Here is a 26,747-nt window from a genome sequence, read left to right as displayed (position 1 = left end):
TTTGATCTTTATAGTAATTGCCTCTTATTTGAAATTCAGATTTCAATTAGTCACTTGCCATAATTACTGAACATGCAGAGAGATGGCAGTGACAATGAGAGGTGTAACTGTACTTTATTACCTGTAGTAAAGCACAGTGGAATTAAGAAACACTATGATCTGATTAACTGAGTAGTAGGAGACAGAGGAAAGAAGCCCAAGGCTAAAGTTCTAGGACAAATGACTTGAGAAGACAATTTGTGCAACCTGCTGAGGTACATAAGTCCCAGTGTGCATCCTCCCTTTAATTTCTGCTGAGGTAAGTGGGAATGTGGGGAGGCAATGCTCTTCTCACAGAGACTGCACTGCCTGAAATTTATTCAGGAATTTGGTGACCTTATGAAATGTCAGCTGCAATCACATAAGCAAAGCTGCATGAATGGTTCATAACGGAGCACACAGTCAATGTTCACTGAGAATCTTGACCTGGCCCCAAAGCTCTGCAAAAATAATGAGAAAGGTGGTTGAGAAAATAAGGAGGTGGTGGCTAGGGATGGGACTGTATTCCAAAATGCACCTATTCATGTGATATTTGCCTGGTAAGGTTCAAATACCTTTTAACATGGAGTTTGGATGAAACTTCAGCCCAACAGCAGAGGCTGTAAGAGAAAACCAAGAGACAAGGGCCCACAGAAGATAAGAGCAAGCCAGAAACATAAAACATTGCACATGACATAACTCCATTAGGAACCAGAACAGTTGTTTCGATTTACAGTGATTTCTTTTTATTTTCCTCATGTCAAACTCCTGTCCAGATCATAGATCCAGCATTTTCACTGCCTTTTAGAAAACTACAGTCTTACAGGATGATTCAGACAGATCCTGTCACACACACTTGCAGGTCTTAGGATGTCTGGACAAAACCACGACATACGCTATAGTCAGCTATATGCTGTGTTTGGTTGCCAGAAAGCACCGTGTCTTCCTTAAGTCTAAATATACAGCAGGGGAGTGCAGGGAAGAAACAGACTGTCTACAAGACAGAGAAAATAAAAAAAAGGCTGGAAGCACAAGACATGTGACCACATGCCAAAGTCACGCCTGCCAACTAAACCTGGTATAACGGCGTAAAAATTCCAGAAGTTTCCTGGCAGGTATGAGCCCATTTTGCTGAGCCACAATTTTCCTTCTAAAAATGTAACTTCAAAAAGGGAATAAAAATGGGCAAGTTCTACCAATTTATGTGAAGTCAACTTGATTCTTCTTAACACAAAATCCCCCCTAATCATACTGTTTTACAGGATGAGCAAAATATTCTGCCACATCAAGAGCCTGAATTTTGATTGTGGAGATGACTGCTGATGTGACAGGTTATAACTAACTTCTTTAGGCCATCATAGATCAGGTTTGTTTACATGAGAAAGTAAGGTCCCTGCAGATATCGAGAAATACAACAGGAGTTCCAAGTCTTACAGTCGTATTACAGCTAATAGCAACACTACACTTTCTGTTGATTGTCTCTCCCTATAAGTACCCTCCTTCTCCCACTGGGGAGCAGAATAAGTTTAAAAAGAACTTCAGGAAAACACTTGGCAGGAGAAAAGCAACACCCAGCTTGTCTTTCTTACATGGTCGCAATGAGAAAACAGGAAAATTTCGTTAAAGAAATTAAAGAACACTGGGCTTGGGCTCCAGTTTTGCCTCCCTCTCTATCAGTTTTCCCAGCCTTGAAACTAGTGCCAAAAGCTTTACTGAATAAATAACATAAACCACACACAGCAATTCTATGAAGAACACTGTGTCCAAAGATGTTTTATCTGGTCAAAAGGGCAGCAGGCATTAGCTGACTTCACAGGTACGCTGTGTGCTATGTTGATAATGTACCTGCTTGTGAGAGCTTGAATTTGAAATTCCATCAACTGCTTAAGCCACTCAGGGCTCCCCTTCCTATGGTTCTATATAACTACCTCCCTTGCTGTAAACACTGACACACTTGCATGCTTTCCCAAAATGTAACATGAAACATAATTCATATGTAAATCCTTTCCTCTAGGACAGCATGTGTCAAAACGTTAAGCTAGATCAGAAACCTAAGAGAAATAATATTTCATCTAATATATGCTAGCACTGGACAGGTACCAGGAAATCTGGTTTGCAAATGGTATCAAAAAAGGAAGTGAGAAAGTATGAGATTAATGTTGAGAGGGAACTGTGAGGGACCACATTGTTCTGTATGGGTTATTTTCCTGCACACACCACCTTATGAATCAAAAAGGCAGATCAGAGATGTGCATTTGGCACTCTGAGTGCAAGATGGGACTGTCTGCACTGCTTCTTGGTCTCCGTTTCAGTCCAGCTTCCCAGGACGTCTTCCAGCCCACACACAAGTGATCTTTCTCTTCACAAAAAATCCCCTCTGTGCTCAAGGAGTTGAATGATCACTTATTGTCCAGGAAAACCATTAATAATCTGCAAAAACTCAGGCAGGTGGAAAAAAGGAAAAAAGGCTGTTCCCCTGACATAACCTTATTAATACAATGCATCACTCATTTGGAAAACCTGCTGTTATGTGGGAAGGTGCCTTCTTATCACCTGGTAATTATTGTCTCTTGGGGGTTTGAAATGGCACAGAAGGGAGAAAGGGGATTTTAAAATCTCTTCTAATTTTATAGTGTATAATGGGTGCTGTCAGCACATGCTGTGACAGTCTAAGAAAAGCGTTTCATCAGCTTAATTTCTTGGCTAAGCTCTCTGATAAATTTCAAGAGCCTGAGCTCAGTTAAACTAGGAGTGACTAGTAGGCCATCTCTGAACCATTCCACATAGTTTTGGGTTCACTACAGCCTAGCAAACATTGTGCAGCAGCTTCAACATCACTGCATACATCTTTTTAAGACCCATATACATGCGACTTCATTGCTGTCTGTGATGTTCTTCATAAAGCCCTACCCTTAAAAGGATCAGGATTTCAAATCGGGCCAAGAGCTGTCCTTATATAGTTACAGTGCATTCAATCCCCTGAATGCAAACTACCTTCTGGTGGAAGCCTGCCTCAGGGAAAGGCCATGACTACTGTTCAGAGATGTCCTTGTATTTCTCTCCCAGCACTAGTCAAGGTAATAAAGAAGCATCTGGGCAGACTTTTAGTGTCAAAAAGCCACAGAGATTCCATGGCAATGGAAAAATTGCAAACTATTGCAGTAAACAGGGGTATGGATTTGTGTACAGTGAGAACAGAAATCGTGCTCCCAAAACCTGTACTGGAAGAGAAAATGCTCTTTAAAGAAGTGCTGCAGTGGGTCCTTGATCACCACTGGAATTAGCTCAATCCAGCAGAAGAGAACTATGTAATAGGCACAGAAACTTCCCAGAGTCTGCAGGTACTGAAGTGTTTGAAACAGGAAGGCTGGTGATGCTCTAAGTATCACCAAAACTAATGTCCAAACCAAGTTCTAACAACACTGGCAAAGAAGAGTATCCCCTTGATTAATTCACCGCACAGTTCTATGACCATGAGGAAGTGGATGGAAAGCTAAGTCATTTCATGCTGGCACAAAACATTGCACACCATGCAAATGCTGCACACCCAGTTCTCTACAGTTACATGCATGATTTTACATACAGGACATTAATCTTATGTTAATTCTTTAATTTCTCCAGTCCTGCAAGTCTGGAGGATGTATACGAAAAGGGAATATTATAGCCCAGGCTTGTTTGAGCTGTTTTCCAAACAAGAAGTCCCTTCCCCTGGAAGGCTAAAACTCTCCTTCCACTTCTGTGATTATTACAAAGGAGCTTGTTCTAACTAAGGAAGGAAGGTGACTACGTTAATGAGAAAGAAAACCTTCTTTTCCTATATTTCATTTTTTGTTTTTCGTTTTTCTTTTTCTGGAGCTGACTCTGAAGGCTTTCTCTTTAGTTCTAGAACTGAGGCTTTCCAAACCAAAATTGCTTGGTTTCATCAGCCACAGGGTTTAGGTACTAGTTTCCTAGGGAAAATGCTGGCTTCAGGGATTCTGAAGAAGCACTATAAGTTGGCTCCAGATTGAAAATAAACAATAAAAATAGGGCATACGTAGGCTTCGAGGTATTAAGCTTCTTTTTTTCTTTTTGTCTGTTTGCTTTTGCTTTTCTAATCCAGATCAGTCTTCAGAACCTAGTGTGGTTTCCAAAGGAAACATGAATAAGCATGAATGAAGCACCAGGGAAACAAAAGATGGAAAGAAAGAAGCAAGAGGAAAGCGAGGCAGCGTGAGGAACCGTAAGCAAGGATACTGTAGAAAGTTCTCATCATTCAATAGCCGAATTTGCTTGCTCTGTAAATAGTTGCAGATTTCCTGTCAGGCTGACATGGAAGGCAGACACCAAGACTGTTCACAGTGAGAATGCGAGAAGAGTTTTAGAAAATAGAAGAAAAAAAGTGGTTTTAAAAAGATTTACCATTTTCATTCAACAAAGAGAGCAATAAGATCAGGTAAAATATGTTTGAAAGTGCTTATTCACCTAGAAGAAGTGTTCAGTGCTCAGCATTCACTTCCATTTAGATGAGACTCCCATTCAAATACCTACTACCTTCTTTGGCAATAGACTTTCTCATATGAAAAGAAGAACATTACTGAGAACTCACACATTCTTTTCTTACATTGAAGCATTTATACACAGTGCCACTTCCCTTTCAACCACAAAATTAACTCCTTGAGAGCAAATTGAGGGTGCCTTATTTAACCATTGGGTATTCAAGGAATCCATTGAGGACTGCTTAATTCATGTTCTGCTTGGTACCAAACTGTAAAATCTTGAATCCCAAATTTGCCATGAGCAACTGTGCTGTAGAAGAACAAGAAAAAATAAAAAATATAAAAAAAATACATAAAAGTAAAACAAAGACATTAAAAATATATTAAAAAAAAAGTTAGAATAACAAACTTCATTGGACTTCAAATAACCCAAAGTGCATGAAAAGGTGTCTTAAATTTATAATGCTTTTGAAAGCAACACAGATTTGACTTCATCTGCAAAAATAGCAATGAGGTACTGGCTCATATGTGGAATGTAGAAATGGTGAAATGAAGCTTGTTTTCTTTGATAGATTAATTAAAAGGTGGCTTCTGGTTTTTGGTTTTGTTTTGTTTTTTAAGATAGGGAGAAACTTTGAATGCCTTTACAGAGCAGTGAGTTACATTTCATAGCAATACAACCTTCATGTGCACGTACAGAAAAGCTACAGAACATTATTGAAAAGTATGTTAGCTTGACAGTTTGGACCTACTTTTAATTTAATGCAAACATGAAAAAAAATCTGCAGTGCAACATAAAACCTCTGCAGCTGCACAAATGAGCATCCAAATCCTGAAGCCTCTTCAGTAAGGAAAAATAAGAAGTCACTTACAGTTTCCACTGGAAATGTTCATTTTGGACCAGAGCCTCAAGAGACTAAGTAAGTGCTGTTCTGTTGAGCTGTAACACAGTTGGTTTCTATTTTTACTCTATAAATTTTATTTTTAAATACTACAATGGAGAGACCCAGTCCTTCTCCAGCTGCTCTATCGTCTCCCTTTCAGAGTAATTCAAAATGGTAAAGACCTTCTGTTAAGACCTGCAGTTTTTTATTCACTAATGCATTTGCCACCCCTGAAGGCATATAACTTCATGTCTGGGTCAGACATTCTCTCTGGAGAAGGCAGAAAGACACGATTAAAGAAAAGGAACAAAGATTTTAAAAAAGTAACAAAACGTGGTACAAAGATCCACAGTGATAAGTTCTAATTAGCTACTCTCAGCCGGTCTGGCAAGGCTGTCTAACTAGCCATCACAAACTATGCCTAAAGAATTCCACAAGGTTCCTCTTTTGCTTCCATCGCAATGATGGCTCCCAAAGCCCATCTGAGCAGCCTATCACTCTTAAAGCCAAGGTAAAACAGGCTTTCCCCACTAAATTACTTTTAATCATAGAAGCCTAGAATGGTTTGTGTTGGAAGGGACCTTAAAGATCACCCGGTTCCACCCCCACCCGCCACGGGCAGGGACACCTTCCACCATACCAGGTTGCTCCAATCCCTGTCCAATCTGGCCTTGAACACTGCCAGGGATGGGGCAGCCATGGTTTCTCTGGGCAACCTGTGCCAGGGCCTCATCATCCTCACAGGGAAGAACTTCTTCCTAATATCTAATCTAATTCTCCCCTCTGTCAGTTTAAAGCCTTTACCCCTTGTCCTATCCCTGCATCCATTTCCAGCTTTCTTGTTGACCCCGTTAGGCACTGGAAGCTGATCTAAACTCTTCCCAGTCTTCTCTTCTCCAGGCTGAAAAACCCCAACTCTCAGATGTGGAACCTTCTTGAGTTATTACTAAAGAGGGGCATGACCAGAGGGTGATTTAGCTATGCATCTCTTTTTCTGTCAACTAGAAATGGAACTGAGAAGACAGGCTTAGATTAGTCATCATTCAGAGATGGCTAAAATTCATTGAGATAAACCCCACCTTATGCATACAGTCCAAACAAGAATTTATTTTGGGTCTTGAGGTTCAGCAAGTACAATGCTGCAGATTTCTAGCATTGAACCTAGACGAATTCTACAGTAATGAAATATAAACGGAATCGTACATTATTTCAGGAAGGGTGTGATGTGGCAGGGTCACCTTGGGTGCATAGAGACCATGCAGCAAGCCATAGCTACAGGAGATAAATTAATAATTCCTGAATCTGGACTTTGATCCCTCTGTGGTTTTAGCAGGAGTAGTAAAAAATTAATACCCACAAAAGAACAAATTTGAGTCTTCCAAATTAGATTCTTTCTACTGAAGTGGCATCTGGAGGTTTTGTACAGCATAGACTTCAGTTATAGTAGCAGAAGCCTCAGCCAAAGACCCAGGCTCTCACTGTGCTGTAAGATGTACTCATGAAATAGAAAACAGCACCTTTCCTAAGTTTCTACAAGCAAAGGTTATGAAGGAACACTCTAAGAAGAAGAAACTAGGGTGCAGGATCCAAACCAGACAGTGAGAAGACTGCAAATAGCATAACAAAAAACCCAGTCACAGATCACAGGAAATAACACAGTTGTTTGGGACAGACTTGCCATCAGCCTCCATCAAAGCCACACAGCATGGGCCAAATTTGCCATCCCAAAGAACCAATGATCACAGCAAGCACTCCAAGGGAAGGATGGCTTTTATGTAAGTGCTCCTGACACTCATATAAAAGCCAGGCTCAACCCATCCATCACAAAAATGCAGATTTGAGAGTCTGAAGCTGAACCTTAGTTTCACCTGCTGCAACTTGCGGAGACAGATTTGCTGTGTAATGCTTCCCGAATGAAACATTAGTGAGTAAAAGCCAACTTTGCTGTCACTTAGGCAGTTACAACATCCTGGAGTAGTTACCATTAAAGACTTTTCTTTAAAGAAAATCATTATCAAGAATTGTGGTTTGTTTCTTTCTTTTTCTTTTTTTTTTTAAATTCTTATCTATCTGATCTTAATTATGTCATGTAAAATAAGATTATTCAATGCACTACCCTTTAACTGTTCTCCTCTTAAGATAGAATCGAAATCTTTATATAGATAGAAGATTCTTTTTTTTGTAATTACACGAGTGTTTAAGATAAAATGTCTTTTGCTTTCCTGTGAACAGGGGTTTATCTTTGGATCAATCAATAGAAGAAGCTTAGCAGGCTTTCCAATAAGAGTAGAGTGTTAACTATTATTTGTTCTCATTATTTTTAAAACATGAAGGAACTACAATACACATCATGTAACAGTTTCTTCTGGTCATCATCTCTGAAACTCAGTTAATCACTATAATTAGCTGTTACATGATTGTACATCCAGAATATAATAGGAAGAAACATTTAGCTTCAGAGAATTACTCAGGATTTAGTTCTAAGAGAAGGATATAGCTCATTAGCTCTGTTTAAATAGATTTACAGTGCAGTATGCGTATACCAATTATTTCAAGGGCTTCTGTTAACTTAGTATTGAAAATCATTTATGAAAACTATTCACAGGATGCTTCAGACTGCAGTGACTGATAATTGATTGCCTGTGATCAAAGCTAGTTTACAAATCCTCCTTTAAAGCTGTCTACCCTCTTTTACCACTCACTTTCCACTTCCACATTTTTCCATCCTGAAAAACTGTTGTTCATGATCTGTTAAAATAACTGATCTCAGAAATTCAACACTGATAATAAGTGATATCACCAGTAATAATAATATATAACTGATATATATCTATATTACATATAAACATAATTCTATATATTCTATAGCTAATAATACTTTTGTAGAAGGAAGATAGGCTGAGAAAGTTGGGGCTGTCCAGCCTGGAGAAGAGAAGGCTGCGTGGAGACTTCATAGCAGCCTTCCAGTATTTGAAAGGGGCCTATAAGGATGCTGGGGAAAGACTCTTCATTAGAGACTGTAGTGACAGGACAAGGGGTAACGGGTTAAAACTTAGGGGAAATTTAGACTGGATATAAGGAAGAAATTCTTTCCTGTAAGGGTTGTGAGTCACTGGAATGGGTTGCCCAAGGAAGTTGTGAATGCTCCATCCCTGGCGGTGTTCAAGCCAGGTTGACAGAGCCTTGGGTGATATGGTTTAGTGTGAGGTGACCCTGCCCATGGCAGGGGGGTTGGAACTAGATAATCTTAAGGTCCTTTCCAACCCTAACTATTCTGTGATTCTATGATTTTGTGAGCCATGTAGTAGCACTAACACATCCTTAACTGTTGCCGCTTTCTAAACATTTCTTCATTCTGTAATCAGATGAAAAATCTGGCTCAACAGAAGCAAGCAGTTCATGCAATGATATGTCAGTGCTAATTCCCATAGTGACACTCAGAGTGCCTTTACTAGAGCCCAAGTTAAAGAAAAACAAATGCTGAAGACCAAGGGCTTCACCACTTGCCCTTTCCAATATCCTGTGAAATAGCAGTGCGAAAGACAACTTCCCCTGTGGTAACTGTGAGGGAAATGGGTTCAAAAAGCTGATGAAACTGTGGAAACTGAAGTTCCTCGAGATGTGTTGAATAGAGAGCAGTTAGTGAAGGAAAGCTTGGAGGTGTCATGGTAGAGTTCCTTTACAATCAGGTCATGGCACCAGACTGAAAACTGAGCACCTCAACTTTGAGCTATGTTACAGAAGGTATAAAAAGACATTCACTTTTCACAGCCCTGTGAAATTTTAAGGAACATGTTAGACAGGACATGGTATGAAAAACCCAGGAAAGCTTAAAAATATGTGTAGGGAATTAAAATAATTACTACAGATCAATGAGCTTGTTTCAACAAAAGATCAATTTTGGGACTCTTTGAAGGAAGACAACCAACCTAGAATTTCAGGTAAAAATAAGTCAATTTAGTCTGTTGTCTCTATTTTGGGAAAGGACATGTGCTGCAGGCAGAGAGAATTTCTCCGTATGACTTCATTAAGCTATTAAGAGAGAAAAATGTCTTTGAGTCAGAACACTGAATCTTGATTGTTTTCTGAGAATGAAATCCAGTTAGTGTATTTAGCTATAGAACATGTGTTGAATTTAAAACACTTATGCGTGGCTTAAAATACAGCCAGAATTCACTACTGAAACAGCTATATGAGAATCATGACCGCAGGGAGTATTTAGACAAGTAATGGGAACATAACCAAGCCAAACTGGCCCATGAGACTGCAGTAGCATACCCAAGTATTGACATCTCTGCCTTTTAGTCCTAGCTGGGCTAGAGCATCACAAATTGATGGTTGTGCTGTTAGAGCTTTGATGCTAATAATACTAAGTCAAGCTACACAAGGTGCATCTGTAAGTCAGAACTTAAATTGCACCACTGACTGCATAGCAGACCTATCCCTTTGCATGTTTTTTTGAAGAAATAACTGATCTCCTTCCAGATTCAAGGTAGGATATGCCGCTAAAAATTAAGTTACCTGGGGTACACGGGATAGAAATTTCAATCTGCAAATTCCATAAAAATGATCCAGGTTATCTTTCTGGAAGCCCTTCCCTAGGACAGAGCCTGTGCTCTGTAGTGTTCAGTTGCCATAAGCATATGACAAGCTTTTTGACAAGACTAATAATCTGTCAGAATGAATTTTGCTGTATTTGTTTCATATTCTCCTGTGGTGTGTTGACCTTGACTGGCTGCCAGCTGCTCACCAGAACTCCTCTCATTCTCTGCCTCTCTTCATCAGGATGGGGGAATAAAATAAGATGAAAAACTTGTGGGTCAAGATAATGCCAGTTTAATTAAAAAGGAGCTGAAACTAGCTTTGTTCAACATGGGGGCAGCCTCCGTCCTCTTCACACAGAAGCCAGTCTGGCAGCCCTCCTGTTATAGAAACCTTGCTGTGTAAACAGGTACACTTCCTCTCTTCCCTCTCATACTTTCTGGCCTTCTAGAGCCTCCTACTATTTGCCTTGGGCAGCACAGATTTTCCAGAGTTTGTTTAGAGCCCACCAAAACCCAGTCTGGTCCACAGCCACCACAACAATGGAAGTAAAACGAAGGTAACTCTATCAATTATCCTGTCCATACAGTAAGAAGCAAACAAGAAAACACTTCAAGAAACACCACCACCACAACAAACCACAAAATCACAACAAAGAAACAAAAAATATCTTGCCTGATCTTGCAAAAAAAATGAAATCAGTTCTTCTAAAATTGCAAAGCATCATTTACATTTGCGTGCATTCATGAGATTAAACATTCAGGATATCGCTAATACTGGAGCTGAAACCTACTTATTAAAAACCTTTTTTTGTGGGTATATTAGCACTTACAAATGAACAGAAAAATGTCTCGGGATCTTTTTCCCTATCAGTGATCTGACTTTTACTTAAATCTTATATGCAAAGTTTGCCTTGCAAAGCTTCCTGCCAGATTCTTGCAGTCAAAGGCAGCTTTATGTGAGTTGTTATTACATAGCACTACTGCTTCATTACAAAATTACATATATTATGTACAGCAAAATTGCCTAATCTGTGTAATTAGCTCATCTCAGTTACTGCTGGCAATGGAAATAGCTGTGAAGGTTGAACAGAGAGGAAAATTAATGGCATTCATTCTCAAACAAGGATTCCAACTGTAGGACTGACTGGCTCTAGTTGTCCGTCTTACCCCAGAGCACAGAAAGCTGAGATGACCATTAACTAGAGGCACTCAGAAGATACTGATTTATAGCAAATACATGCTGAAAACTGCAGCAAACCAGAGGCAGACACAGAGTTATATTCATATCTGTGAGCTGGGGCATGGGAGGAACACCTAGAGACATTATTCTTAGCTTCTGTATTAGGCTATGTCAGACACACTGATGCATCAAAGCCCTACAATGCACAGTAAAAACTAATCCTCCTCAATTCCTAGTTTTCTTTACTTTTCTCTCCCACCACCACCCAGTCCTGACAATAACTGTTTCACTTTTTACTACTTCCTGAAGTATAAGCCCTGATTCTGATCTTTCTTTAACCTAGGGTTAAGCAACTTGTTTCACTGCCACTCCATTTCTTATGCCTGTGAGCTACCCAGATGCTAATGACACTGTCACACACCTGCACTGTTCACAGACAAATTGCAACTGTATTCATGGGGCTGATCAAATGGGCAATAAGCCTTCCAAAAATCAATACACCGTTACTTCAGTTTTAGCATGAAAAGGCAATGCAGAACCTGTTTTCTTCTAACATACCATATTTCTCACATAAATACCTGAAAGTTTGAATTCCTAATCTTATTTTGTGCTACAATTTTGCATGATGTATTTGAAGTATATTTTCAGAAAAAAAAAAAGTGTGAATAACTAAAGTCAGCTGATGGAAAATGGAGACAATCTCCACTGATAAAGCAGGATAGTTCAATAATTTATCTTCATTGGATCAAGGAATGATGCAAAATCAACTGGGTGGGATACCTGACAACAGAATATGCATTATACTAGCAAATGTAGCCTAGGAAACAACTCTGCATTGCAGATAGGAGCACCGAATAGCTGAATAAACATGATTTTGATAACTAAGCATTTCCTTTGGCACACAGAAAAATTGCAGGTGCTACAGACCAGCAGATCTGCACATAGACAATAAGATGAGAATAAAGATACAGATGAGTTGCGAAAACATCAAGTTAAACACAAAAATACATTGGTAAATGTAGCGTCACTTACACAGATTAAATATCCAAGCTCATGGATATTTTCATAACTCTGAAGATGTTAATTACAATAACGTCAATTTTTCCAGAACATACAAATGGATATTTCCATTTAGCTCATGGGTTTGCACTGAGAATAGAAGATTTTTATTGCTGAAAGAGAGTCCTGGAGACAACAGTATTAATACACTGAAATCCAACTGCCTGCTAAGCACTTTGTAAATCTGAAAGTCTTTGTATGAGAATTCTTAAAGGACTTCAAAACACAGATTCTGTCTTCAAAACTGTCCCTGCTCAGGGACACTTGCTAATGACACTAAGGGACAAAGGTGCTGTATTACCAGAGAACTTCTCACACTCTGAACTAAAAACGGAGAACAGTTTTTATAGAGTTGGAAGGCTTCAGAGCTCCTGATTTGTTTGAGTTACTTTACAAAGGGCAATATCGAAGGACACCAGACTGAAGCAGCTTGCCTGAGGTCAGTTGCAGGGCATGAAATAGGTCTCATTTACTGTCTGTTAGGATAGTTACCAGCTTGATTTGGTGTGAAATTACCTTAGTCCTATCCCTTTCAAACTGGCACAACCACAAACACTGACCCTAGACTGCAGCAGGTTACCAGAACAACCCCACACATTAGTGATGCCCCAGATGGATCAATGCAAGCTGTGGTCAGGCAAGTCTTTGCCTTCACATTGGAAGCTGCTCTTTCAAGGCAACATAGTGAGAACCAAAGTGGTTTCAGTGTGAGGTGATGTTCCTGTCACATGCCTGCCCACCAACTCAGGGGACAAGAAAGCCAAAGGAGAGACAGCAAGAAAAGAACATGAAGGTAACTAGTCTATGGACATCTCTTCCCATAGGAGCATGGAAAGAAAGAAAGCACTTAGACCAAACATGCTAAAAATTAAGCTGCACATCACTTTTTCATTTACAAGCTAGATACGCAGGCTCTGACATTCTCTTCTGTCGAGTTTTAATCAGCTCAAAGACTCTGGTGGCACTGCTGTTGGTAACTGCGTCTGTTATTCTATGCTGCCTGCCTTGGATGCTGTACAGCACATATCACACTTATTCTTTATATCTGGTATTTAACCAACAATTTCCTCCTCTCACCTGCTGTTCTTTGGATTGGCACCTCAGACTTTTTGCTTGTTGTCTCAGAGCTGACAGCCAGCTCGCATGACACTCAAATTCTTCCCCACAAATGCTTTCTGCATGTCTCCTAATGTCTGCCCATCCCTCTATCAGGGTTCATGCACTGCATTCTTTGACAGCACTAATGCCTGAGCCATTCCTCACCTACATTCTGTTATGACATCTTTCCACACAACTTCACAACATTTTGTCCCTAATTGTCTAGGAGCTTCTCTGCACGACCCACCATGCTACACTGCCAGCTCTTACTCCTCCTGCACAATAGCATTTCTGCATTGTAAATCACTTAACCTGTCACTAAAGCCTTTTGCAGAAACTCCACCCTCACCCATTCCCACAGGGACTTTTAACTCCTTCTCCTGCAGGCACAAGGTCTCTTATCTCTCTGTTCACTTCAACCCGTAATCTCCTTTTCCATTCCTAGTCTGTTTGGTTGTTGCTCTGCTCTTCCTCAATCATTTTTAACTCGTACTTCCCCTCTTCCTGCAACCTTCTGTAACTGCAAAAGAGAACTAAATTAGGAGTGGAAACCAGCCAGTCCCAGAGAGATGAAAAATTTTCTAATCCTGAGAACTGTTCTACATATTGCCCAGATGCTCTCAAAGTGTCATCTTTCAGGTGTGGTAGGACTCCTGAGCCAGACATTTAGCTCACTTCTCAGACGCAAACTCCAGGCTTCTCAGAGGGACATCTGAACCAAGTCACTGGTGCTCTCTTTCTTCTGAGATTTAAACAGTAGACTTATTCCTCTTATCTTGAGGTAGAAGAGGATGTGTATGCCAAAGTCAGAGTTCAAGCTTCCAGCAAGCAGTACGCAACACCCAAGACCTAGACATTTGAAACTTCCAGCACTTAAGCTGCTTAACTTCACCTCAAGGAAGCTATTTTTACCCTTCCTTCTACCTTGAGCAGATAGCTCTTCTGAATGAGCCATCAATGAGTCATTGACATTTCAGGATTAAATCAAAGCAATTAGCCCTGCCTTTTCCAGCTGATTTTCATTAAGGTAACATGGCAACTAGACAAAGATCAGTGCCCTGTGAGTTTCACTTCATTCCCCTGTAAGTAAGCAAAGGATGAATGCGTAAAATGGTGAAGAAAAATTACATGCTGTGCATCAATAGGTATTTGGAATCAAAACAACAGACTGAGATAACTATCGCTCTGTTGCATGCCATGTAATACAAATTCTTCATATTCTGATTATAGCTCAAGTGTCCTAGAAATGAAAACACACAACACCACTAAGTGCCATGTCACAGGTGCCCATGGAGAACAGAAGATTTATGACAGAGATCACTGAAGGACCCACTTGAAATCTCTAGAAATGCCACAAAACTCTAGAAATGCCGATTAGAAGGAGTGGTAAGAGTTAATCTGGTGCAACTCAAAGTATGTGATGTTGCCACACCATGTTTATTTTCACCTAGCAAAGCCAGGACTTCTTCAGCTCAATGTTCAAAACCACTAAAAATGCTTCATTTCCAGAAGGTACTGATAAAATCAAAATAAAGCTTTCAAAGCTACCCATGAACCTAATGACTTGAACACATAACCAACCTACCAGAGTGAAATCAATTTGTTTCCCTGAGATTTCTGAAGCTGAATTTTAGCTCAAGTTTACCAGAAGCTGAGCACAGACAGTCAATTTCCTTACACTCCCAGGGCATCAGTAGCTCATTCATGTTTCTTCCCATTCTGGGTACTTTCTGTGACTAGTCAGGTTACGGTGGGGAATGGGGAAACAGGACTGGGGTTTTCATAGAGAGCTTAGAAGAGGTAGTACATTGAAGGCAGACAAGAGGTATGCAGTCAAAGAAGTGATGAGAAAATAACAACACAAATTCTCTTGAGACCCTGTAATTGGAATGAGTGTGGTCTGGTAGGTGTTCCACCTCTGCTTGTCCATGTGCTGATATAATCACAGTAATTCAGTCATGGATCTGCAGCTCAGATCTAACAGAGAATTCATAAAATATGACTCTCTAGGAAATACTTCACGCCCATTTGCTGAAAAATCCAACTATTATTTGTTGTATTTCTAGTTACAGGAGAGCATTTTACATACTCCCATGACATTATAAACTGAAACATGCTACTGTGATGCCTGTGCTCTTTTCACATACTTGCCTCTCCTTATATTCCCCACAGCATTCACTGAAGGAATAAAGCAAAATACTTATGTGAGAATAAAACTTCTATTATTATTTTTGCCAGAATTTATTTTACAGGAGCATACACTGAATACAGTGAGAGATGAAAGGGTACAGTGAATATAGTAGGGATGAAGGGGTTAAGAACAAATTAGGATGAAAAAGACAAAGCCTCTCTCAAAGGCTGAGAATGGGTTTACAGGTGGGTAAGGATGACTTAACTACAAGATAACACCTTTGTGGTGATCTTTTAGCTCTCCCCCAAGAAAGAATAAGAACAGCAGCAAAACTCAGTATTTGTAGTGCTGCAACCTTTCTCCCTGTGACTGGACAATGCACTGCACCACCATTTGGATTCATCCCTGTCCTTTTTTTATTAAGACTTAGGCTTTGAAGCAGAAAGCAGATCCAAACAGAACTTTGTTCCCTCACTTCTCAAACAAAATAATCTGAAAGCCTTATTTTAGTGCTGCAAAGGTTTCCTAAGTCACTCAGCTTTGGCACAGGGCTGCCAGCTGACAGGTGGAAATGTTCATTTTTAGAGACCTAAAGAGAAGGAGACGTTAAATATTGGCAAAGCAATGGGGCAAGTGGGTGAGTTTATACATGAGGTTTATGTGAAGTGGGAAATTCAGAAGATGAGATTAGATAGCCAAAATGAACTTAAAGTTGATCTATGGGATCCTGGCTTTCTTCAGTGGAAAGTGTTAGCAAGAAAGAATGAAGAGATCTCTGCACAGGTCTTGCGAGCTGGTGCAGTCTTACCTGGCTCCCACACAGTCCTACAGCACTCAGAGGACAGGTGCCTTGACTCTGCAAATCCCTGCAACTTCCTACCCAAGATGTCACAATTGATACCTTGAGGAGAGGAGCTCTCAGAACAGGAATATAAGCTCTTGAAGAAAAAGGCTTCTCAAGCCTAGGGGTCTCTCCCTTCCTGTAGCTTCTGGGACAGAAGAAGCTCCTACAATGCAGCAATATACTAGGTGCTTTCTCTGTGGAAGACTAACAATGGGAGGTGGCTCCGAAGTGCACCTCCTTTTCATCATCCCTATCATCCTCTGCCTTTTACTTTATTTTCTTGAACAGTAATAGGGTGTCCATAGATTATGATACCTACAAATCCATTTCCAGCAACTAAACAACTGATTTCCAAGTGAGCTCAAGCATTCAGTGGATCAAGTGTATTAAGATCAGCACAGAAACTAGGATCCTGGAAAATACCTTCCACTTCCAAACTCTGCATTAGCTGCTTTAGTTGAAAAGCAGCAATCACTGTGGCAAGCCTGGAGATTCTGCAAAAAGTTAATGACTGACCATCATGTACTTTGAAATACATACAACAATTAAGTTAAACTAAAATTCTTAGCAGTGAGGAACAGAATCACTAGGAGTTCACATCTAAGTTTAGTTAAAATGGTGATGATGCACTAGCAAAGTAATTTCTTACTTTTTTGTCTAGCTTCCATAACACATTTTCTGGTTTCCAAATCTCTATTTGCTCCCGTGTCTGACTCAGGAGGATAACAAACTCCATTAATTCTCATGTCACTGTATGGTCAGTGCTTTCTGACCACCTGGGGCTTGGGACAATGCAACCACATTGGGAAAGGCTCTTTCTTCTTCCGTTTTCCCAGGGAAAACTCTTCATACGATCTGGGATTTTTAAAAAAAACAGAGTTTCTACTCCTATAATTTGCTTCAATGTATTGTTTCTATCTGCACAAGTCTCATATGGAGCAGGATCTGCCCCTCTGTTAATCCCAGCACTACAGAGAAAGAAGTCAGCATAAAGCAATCTGAGTTTTACTGATTTTGTGAATTTTTTCCCAAGAGCTATCAATTACAAACTCCATGAATATCATCTGAGGGGAATGAAACTGCACTGAAAAAGGAAATTATTTACTAAAAATCCATTCCCCTCAAATTTCCATGGGAAACTATATTTCTCATTGCCTTCTCAAGCAGTAGGTTATTCTAACCTGGATGTCAAGTCAAGCAATGCTGGGGAAACTGAGTAAGTTTCCCTTTCACAGAACAGCAGAGCACAAGCAAAGTCTTGCATGACTTTCGGTCTGAGAACTTTACTCGGACCAGGACACAGCTTACAGTGACATTCTTCCAAGCCACAGAAATTGCAAAGATTCACCATTACATGAATAGCAGAGATAACTCTGTGCCACTGAATAACATAGAGGAAAATACAAAGAATCTAAACCTGGTCAATGAACTTATTGATCTATCTGCAGAGCACTCTTCCCAAGAGGAAAAGGCAAGTTCAGTGGTGGCAGCTGAGAAATGTATTGTCACACTGTTAATGTACGTATTTGTTGGTCTTGATAAGTGGAAGCACCTACAGCATCTGTCAAGTACCTAAAGGTCCACAGGGAGATTCTAACAGTTCCTGCTCTCAGGCAGGAGAAATCAGATTGGTGCAATAGGAAGCAGCACAGCAATGAACGTAGTGTATACAGCAAGGAGGAATCCATGTATCATCTAAATTCAAGTCCTTGCGGACTGCTTAAGCTGCTTTTATAGAGTTGCTTCACACCTTAATGGCTACTTTATGTTTTGCATAGCTCCACATCTTCTCACATAACACACACCTACTTAGGCACAAAGCTTAGCACTTCTCTACCTTTAGACTTTCAGAGCAGCCCTGGTGAAACCACCAGTAGCCACCTACCCTCAGCCAGTGATCTGCTTCCAAGCAAGCGCTCCATAAAAGGCAGGGACAGCAGGGTTCCTGCCAGAACATCCTCCACCTCCTGTGTCCTTGTCCCCACTTCACTTCGGTGTCTTTTCTACCACCCAGCAGGATGGGGAAGCTGCAGAGGCAGCACGGTGCATAATTAGAGGACAAAGTGCAGGACTACTATTCACACCAGTTTTCTTTTACCCCATCCATCTTTTCCACCCCCAAGTGACTCAGTGCATATGCTTGCGGACACTTTACCTGCACTTTAAGTGACACCCTGTGGCTAAGAAGAGGAATTACGGGTGACCATTCCTTCAGGGACGCTCTCTCTAAGGTTTTGTGACATTAAACACTGAGGCTGAAACCTAGTGAGTCGCAGACAGGCGTTAGGTGTTCAGCGACTGGAAAGAACAATCTGATTCCACCTTCTCCAGCAGGGTTTCAGACCTCATCCTCCTGCAGCTTGGCTGGCCCAAAAATGGGTTTTAAGGAAGAATAAAACAAGAAAACCCATTTCCATGAGAAAGTAGCCACACTAGATGAAGCTGGGTGAGATTTTTCCTCTCATTTTGGCACTGTGATATGAGGATTTCCTGCTTGGTCTCCCTTTGTAATGTATTTAATTCTTTCCCTTCCCTGTATATTCTTGAGCCATTCCCTCTTCCACTCCTCCCCTGGCCTCAGAAGCACACGATTTTGCTAGTGTCTAATCCTAACTTGTGGGAAGAAACTGAACCTCAGTCCATCTGTTTGCCAGCTGGTACTTGCTGTCAGCTTAAACAACAACTCACTATCTCATGCATGTTACAGAGAGGTGGATGGGGCAGCTTCCTCAGAGAGAGAGTCACAGAAGCCTCCAAAACAATGTGGGTAACCCTATGTTTGCTGACCCTCCTTGAAGGCCACAGGTTACGAGCCCTCTCCAAGACCCATCATTATTCTCTTGCTTTGACAAGTCACTTTCCCTAGCAATTCTGGGTGATGATTCCTCCGCCAGGAGTTCAGGGTCACCACCCTGGAGGGGTAAAGCCTGGGACTGAGCCTCCTGGTACTGCTGTGAGGTCTGATTAACTTCAGCAGAGGATCAGATAGGCTTGGTGCAGAACGTCAGCAGCAATTCCTGGCTCTGGAAGTCTGCCTCAAAAGTCAAGCCTAAACTTAAGAGAAGCCCAATCAGCTACAATAGGATCATAGCAAACCCATCTCGTAACTTATTAGTGAAGAACAAAAATACTAATCAATGTTTAATTGCCTGGAGAAAAGGTCCCTGAATGTGACTGACGTAACATTAATCATCTTATTTTACTACATGGAATTAACTTGTATTCTGTGCTCAATGAAGAAATCACACATTTCACAGCATGACAGCAGCAGCAGCAAGAAAAATGAGCTCTCTCCATTTCTCCTTTTAAAGATTGTTTTCAACACTCTTCTTCCACACTGCAAAATTAGAGCAATCTCTTACTGCAAATTATGCTTCACAATAGAGAGAAAAAATATAAGAAAAACTTGAGGAAAAAAAATTAAATAAAGCCTCTACCATCTGTGCATACACTGAAATCAAGAGCCTCCCAGTGCTGTATTTGTGGAAGGATTCAGTCTAAACTGGCAAGAGAAAATGAACAAAGATGGTTGAAATCTTAATCGGGATACTACTGGAGTCAAGCTGGCCTAATCAACTGCAGATTTGGTCTCCTCCAAGAGAAGATTTACGAGCTTAAAAATCATATTTTATTTCCTCTCCCAGAATTCCATTTCTGGCCGCCTTTTTCTTGTGCTGTGTTTGTCTGGTTTCTCATCTGACTCCTTAGCTGAAAATGATGTGTTGGTCACCCCAGGATGGCTAAAGCATGGCTTTTTCAAGACTACAGATACTGTTTGAGGTTTTTATTTGTGATTGTTTGCTTATTTCTGTTTCTTCTTGTTTGTTTTTTGTGGCCTTTTTTTTTAAGAAAAAATCTTTTTCCAATGAGTCCATAAATAAAATTGGCTACAAAACATTTCTACTTATCCCGAATCTCCTTCTATCATTAAACAGTTCAGTGGAATAAAATCCTTCTGGACATCTAACAAAGTTACTGAAAAGATATGAGGTGGCAGTAGTTCTAAAGCCTCACAGTACTTTTCTGAGTCTGAAAACACCCATGCATTGCATAGCAAAAAGAGGAAGTTCTGTATTTGATCTTTGAAACTCTTCTTTCAGAAATGTGTTTTAAATATATAAAGAGCCCTTCCATCCAAATGGCAGTGCACCAGAACTGCTTAGCATCTGTTGTGTTTCAGGCTAAGATGCTTCCTCTTACCTTGTCCTTTCTCCAGCCCACACCTTAGCTGCATCTCCTCAAGGCATCCAGCCGCACCTTCACTCATGCCTACAAGGCTGTGTTGATGGGCAATTTCATTTTTCTCTCTCCAATAAAGACGAAAGGCCACCAGAGCATAAAGGGTCTCTTTCTTTTACAAAGGGACTTAGTTTCAGAAAGGCACCCTTTAGAAATCAAACCAGAACAACCTCTGAGGAAAAAGTAATGCGAATGTGATCAACAGAAGTGCTCAAGACACTAAAATACACAAGATAAAACACAAGTGAAAATGTTAATTGAGCCTCTAGGCTAGCTGCTTATAAAAGTGCACATTTTTGTAATTATCAGGACACGTCTTACCCATATAGTTTGAATAAGACTCGGTGAGCAATGATTTCCAAGCAAGGCTGATGTTCTATATGCAAGCTGAAGCCACCACTCCAGAGAACTTTGAACAATAATTAGTCAGAAAGAAAAGCAGCAGAGTTTAGATCTTGATAAAAGAACGGCTGTTTAACCTATGAAAAATAGCTCTTTTGCTCTTTTAAAAATTAAATAATCTCTTTAACCCCTTTCAAAAGGGGGGGTGGGGGGGTGGGGTGGATGCCAAACAGGAAAGCTACTAAGTTTCTTCTTCACCCTTCCCCCAAGCACACAAAATATTATTTGCCTCTGTTCAAGACAAGACATCAAATAACTGCAGGAATTTTTCTCTCAGTGTGGAGTAAACTAAGTCAACAGGTACAACTGTGATACTTGTGCCAATGGCTCTTTCTCTGATGTTTGTCTGTGAGAACAACAGCCCAGCTGCTAAGTCACCAGCCCTCTCCAAATCATTCTCAAAAAGGCAGTTGGCTAGAGGGCCACCAAGGAAAAGATAGTGTACACCCCCTCAGAACAAGGAGTAGGGAAGGAAGGACCAAATCCCCGTCAGTGCAAGGTTAGCAGTGCTTATGTGCCTGGTTTTGGCAGCATAGTCCCTGGAGAAGATGAGGATGCTTTTTGCAATACCCAAAACACTTATCTGAAGTGGCTACCTCAACCTGAGGTAGTTGAGGTACAAGAGCTACAAGAGCTTTCCTGTACTAAGAGGGGGTGACAGGATTTGCAGAGAGGGAGTTAGAGCTAGAGAGACCTTTTCTTCCTGTTGATCACAAAAGCAATCTTACCTCAATCCCCAGGTGTGCATTCCGTTCAGCTCAACAGACGACACCCAGGGATGAATTCAGCTGCCTAAATACAGGCATTATATCATTTGTCTTAGTGTATCTGAAACACCTTTGTGGCTTGGAAGATAAAGCACAAACCTTCACAAGGCCTTGGCCCTCTGGGACAGGAACTAGATACCAGGCAAAATACCCCTAGACATATCAGCTGGCACTAGCACTTCTGCATGGACTACTGAACTGATCTGTACATTTAGACTAAGCTGAGTAACTCCCTAGGGCTTCGTCCCCGGTATAAATTAGAGCTCCATTAACTTGTATTAAAGATTAGGTACCTAAATTAGCTGTTGATACCTACTTAGAATTACCTGCATTTGTGTGTCTTAACCTGTATGACCACTTCTTTGCAAGCAGCAGAAAGTCTCATTACTGCACATTTGCTGAATTAATCAAGCTTCAGGATATCCTAATAAGTGAATTAATCTGTTTCCTAAAATAAGAATAAAAGCTTCACACTGTCAAAGCATAAACACATCTAGAGGGCAGCAATGATATTGTCATCTTTAGCTAAATATAGAACCTGAGCAGAGACAAGTGCACAGCCACACACTGCACCAACACATACATTTCCCTCCCCCCCGCCTTCTTTTTTTCTCTTTTGAGAATAATACATAAGCTTTGCTGCAAAATTGCAAAGTTGTATGTGTGTGGCATCATTTTCAGATCCTTGGTCAAAGAACATTTTGCCTGTATTCACAAATCATATTGCAGGATCATGAGATCTTGATTTGTCAGCATAACTTTATTTCCCTAAGAGGGAGAAAAAAACTCACCAAAACAACAAAGTGTCAGAGATGAAAAATACTCAGAGACTGACAGATTTTGTTTTACAAATCCAGCTGAAACTTATCTGAATCATTCAGCAGTTCCCAAGAGACACACAGAAACACAGACACAGGCACAAAATCACCACGGGAATTTTTTGCAGTTAGTCTGGAAATATTTTACGCAAACAGTTTATTCTACAGTAGCAAACAAGAGAGGATTTTTTTTATGCATCAGTTCTTACTCTTAATTTTTTTTACTCAAATACTCTTTCATTAAATTTTGCTGGCATACTGCAGGGTTTGATAGCATTCCGCATCTGAGCACTCAGGGGTTCTGAGTTAGACAGAGCTAACATGCATGCAAGAGCATGTAGCCAGGGTAGGTCCATCCAGAGCTGATATGTAAAGCAACCTATTTATTGCATTTTGTCTTGAATTACAGATACTGTGTGTACAGAGACCACAATAAGGTGCAGAAATAGCCCGGTGAGTACCAGAACTTGGGCAGCCTGGTTTGCCGTGGATCAACACCTTGTACCTGACTGAGTCTGGTGTAAATTTTTCATATAGCTCAGGCACTTCCCAATCTGGATATCTGGATTTTCTAGTGTCTAAAATGCAAAAGCTTTTGCTTACAGGAAATTCTACTGGGTTCATTCCCTCAAGCTGATGAGCTGCTTTTAGGAAACTGGTAGGAACCTGGAATCTTTGAGAGCTTCGTTTCTAAAACCAAACAAAAATAATCAGAGAAATTGACCCACATTAGAATGACAAATGTACCCACACCCACACAAAACCAAACTAAAGATACGCTACAGTTCCTAAAAGGTGTCAGCTTGCAAACACGGGATGCGTGACAGTATAATAAATAGCTATGACCTAGAATTGGATAAGCCCTTAGTAGATAAAAGGCATCACACGGTGCTTTTTCTAAATTTGTCTGAATTCACTCTCAAAAATATTACACACCATCATTTCTCCCTTTGCCTTATCAAAATGCAGAACAAACCAGGACAAAACAACACAACATGTCCTAGGCAGTAATTTCATATTGACCCAAGCCACTTCCTTATCAAACTTTCATTTTGCAGCTGTATTATACACCTCTGAAATTTGCAAGATCGATTTTCCATTTTTTTATAAGTTGGTTGTGCTTATTTTATTATCTGCATGGTGTACACAGTCTAGGTTTCAAACATATGAAGTCCCATTACAAATGGCACTCTAGTCAGCCCACAAACTAATGTGGTGAAATCATGCAAGTAGGAGTAAGGTCATGTCAGTATTTGGCCATCTCAAACTATAGATGTGATCTGAATGTACTAATTGCTGTGTCTTCTAAATCAAAAAAGAGCTCACACCTCTGTATTCGAATCTTAACCTGCTGTCCTACTGCTTTCCCAAGCTTTAATCACCAACTGCTAACTCCCATAAGGTACTGATTTTACAAGTTGACACAAATCTTAGTATGGTCCTTCCCTTCCTTTTCTGCACCACAGCTCGGAGCAGTTACATAGATGGAAGGGTATAAGATCAACTGAAAGCCATACATGCAGTGGCTTCAATGTACTTCATTTCTCTATTGCAACCTACATATGCTACTACATCTGGGCACTAGTATGCACTACAAATCAGTCCTGCAAACACACATTTTCTCAATGTGACTACTCACATTTTATGTTGAAAGGAGCAAAATGTCCATTTCCCCAGACTATGATAAAATAACGCATGAGGATTGTGAAAATATATGTTCATCAGTCTTTCGTTAACATGCCATTCTTTTAAAAGCAATGGATTTAAGAAAATTTGTTAGCACTATGCAAGCATTAGCCACCATTGAGAAGGAGAGGAGCAGGGAAGAACTTTAAATGGTGACACTGATAACTACTAAAAGCATTAACAAAGTTAATAAAAATAAAACAGGGTATTCAAGACTTTTTTTCCTTCAGTGCATGGGAAAAACATTTAAATCCTCTCCACTGTGATTATGATATAAATAAGAAATCATCAAGAGGGCATTTCTTTTTTTTTTTTTTTTCCCCTCGTTCCTTTTGGAAAAACAAAAATAAGGCAATGTAAATACTGACATCCCCCACTAAAGAAAGGAAACGGAAAAAAACCCCACCATACTTCTTTGAGGTACTTTTTAGGGTCCATTCTGGTACACTTGCTCTTGTCTGGTCTGTCCTTAGTTCTCAGAAATTTTCTCCTGAGCTCAACTGAGACCATAAAGGTAGTAGACTACCTTCTATAATCAAAGACAGCATAACCCAGCCCTTTGCATGTTCCCATCTATTTTATTGCAAAGATGTCAGGTCAGAGAATACAGGGTTTGAGGATTATCTTGCAGTTCTCTGAAGTAACCTCCTTACACTGCTCAAAGTTAGGAATGACAGAAGCTGGTCCCTAAGAACAAATCTGGAAGAGGTTTGTTTTGCATAGCAAATACCCTGAACTTTCATCGGGTTTTCTTACCTTTAACACTTAAAGCTGGAGAAAAAATAAATTCAGTTAGTTAAAAACCAAGATCTAAGATGCCAGGGTCAATCTTTTACAGGACTTCCTGAGAATGCTAACCCCCAAAAAATTAATACTACCTGAAAATTAGACTACTAGCACCTGAGCAACAGTTCAGAGTGAAACACGGAATGAAAAGTCTCCACAGTCAAAAGCACACTGAGTACTGAGTGACAAACAAGTGGGTACACATATTTGGGACTAATATCTTAAAACCTCTCAAAAAAAAAAGTGCAACCAGTACTGACAGATAAGGAAAAGGAAATGAGTGCCTGGGTCCAACTGCCTGAATAATAAATTTTTAGTGAGTCATCACGATTGTTTACCTCTAAGGCTAAAGCACCTCTAAAGCAAGAGATTTCTAAGGAGCCTCCATGCTCCCTTGCTTTGAATATTATTTGCTTCATAACATCCTATACTGTTTCCCTTGCAGAACGACGCAGCCACTCCAACTCATAAGCCAACGCTGATGAAGTTACTTAACATATTCCAGATCTCAGCCTTCTGTTTGTTAGATACAACTTACAGCCCAGTTTGTCCCCCTGTTCACATAGCCAGCCTCTCAAAGGGAGAGTCCTTCCAAAACACAGCTTTCAGGTGTTTAGAGTAAGTACTTCACAAGTCAAAGGATCTTTAATTATCTTTTAATTATCCTATATGAAACACCGCTACAAATACATTCAGTTATGCATATCTACACGTGAGTAAACACACAAAGCACAGTATACCCTCTTTAGATTGCAAAGGGTATTTTTGCCCAGATGAACCTAAATACACTTAAAGAGGAATCAGTGTACAAAAGTCTGTGTTTTTGAGAAATCTGAATCATTCCAGGCAGGAATTTTAAATATACAGACTGGAATGTAGAAGAAATGTTGATTCCCAGGAAAACACTTTTTTTTTTTTTTTTTTTTTAAATGGGAAATATATTTTGGATCTCCCCAGGCACCTTCTGAACACCAATCTGTGGGAGAAGGAAAGGAGTTTGTACTTACTTGTGGTGTTATATTTGATCCCATTGAAGAACTCGGGGCAGGGTCTCTCTACTAGTTCCCCTGCAGAGGTTCTGGGCCAGCAGGTCCCGATCTGATCAGTGGTGGCATTGCAGTACAGACCTTTTGCATTAAAAAAAAGAGACAGAAAGGGGAAAAGAAGCAGTTTAGACAGCACAAAACCGACATGCATCACAAAGCAAACCGAACCTTTGCACCTAAAAAGCTTTCCCGAGCCCTCCTCTAGGTAATGTTTCCTACCATCAAAGCCCAGGAAAGGGACAGAGGAACTCTCTAAAAAAGTCTCTTGTAAATGATCCAGGAGGCTGCAGTTGACATCAAATTCTTCCAAGATGAACTGAGATATGGTTACATCCATTATTCACCCTGGGACTGCTGGACTGGATCAGGCTCCTTGCCCCTTTTCTGTTTGGTGGTGGACTTTTTTTTTTGTCCCCTCTCCTTTCCTCCTTTCTGGAAACAAATGAGTATCAAGCTGCGGACACCCTGCAATCTCGTGTGCGAGAGCCTCTCTTCTTCCCAGCGTGCTGACAACTTGGCTGAGAGTCTGCGTCTGGCTGTGCAGTTCAATCCTCCGAGCTCGTCTTAGCTTTAAACCAGCAGCTCAGGAACCAATGGGATCACACTGAGCCCAGAATAAGGGGCTTGCGTCTCTTAGCCAGCTCCCCTGGTCTAGCAGCTCTCCAATGCCGCCTCACATTGCCAGACTGTTGTATTGCTTTCTCTCCCTCCCTCTTCTCGCTCTCTTTTCTCTCTCTCACACACACGCACGCACACACACATGCAGA

The 26,747-nt window shown here is 40.4% G+C and overlaps 1 protein-coding gene across 2 annotated transcripts in view; it reads right to left on the bottom strand.

Annotated features, from left to right (window-relative positions):
* Positions 1-26,747, bottom strand: part of CRHR2 (corticotropin releasing hormone receptor 2) — a 152,476-nt gene that overhangs the window by 77,511 nt on the left and 48,218 nt on the right. The window contains exons 1-2 of one of the 2 annotated variants that reach the window (XM_057398950.1): positions 26,200-26,676; positions 25,942-26,061 (exon numbers count right to left, since the gene is read on the bottom strand). In XM_057398950.1, the coding sequence (XP_057254933.1) occupies positions 25,942-26,061; positions 26,200-26,317 (238 nt within the window). In that variant the 5' untranslated portion in view covers positions 26,318-26,676. Of the gene's footprint in view, positions 1-25,941; positions 26,062-26,199; positions 26,677-26,747 lie in introns of those variants that run through there. The other variant, XM_057398949.1, reaches the window with a different exon arrangement.

The sequence above is a fragment of the Pezoporus wallicus genome, unplaced genomic scaffold (genome assembly GCF_028554395.1).
Source record: "Pezoporus wallicus isolate ANWC-B61680 ecotype Strahan unplaced genomic scaffold, APGP_CSIRO_Pwel_v1 contig_3487, whole genome shotgun sequence".
In the NCBI taxonomy this organism is placed as follows: Eukaryota; Metazoa; Chordata; class Aves; order Psittaciformes; family Psittacidae; genus Pezoporus; species Pezoporus wallicus.
The sequence above is the reverse complement of the archived record's forward strand: the minus strand, read 5'-3'. Positions and strand labels throughout refer to the sequence as shown.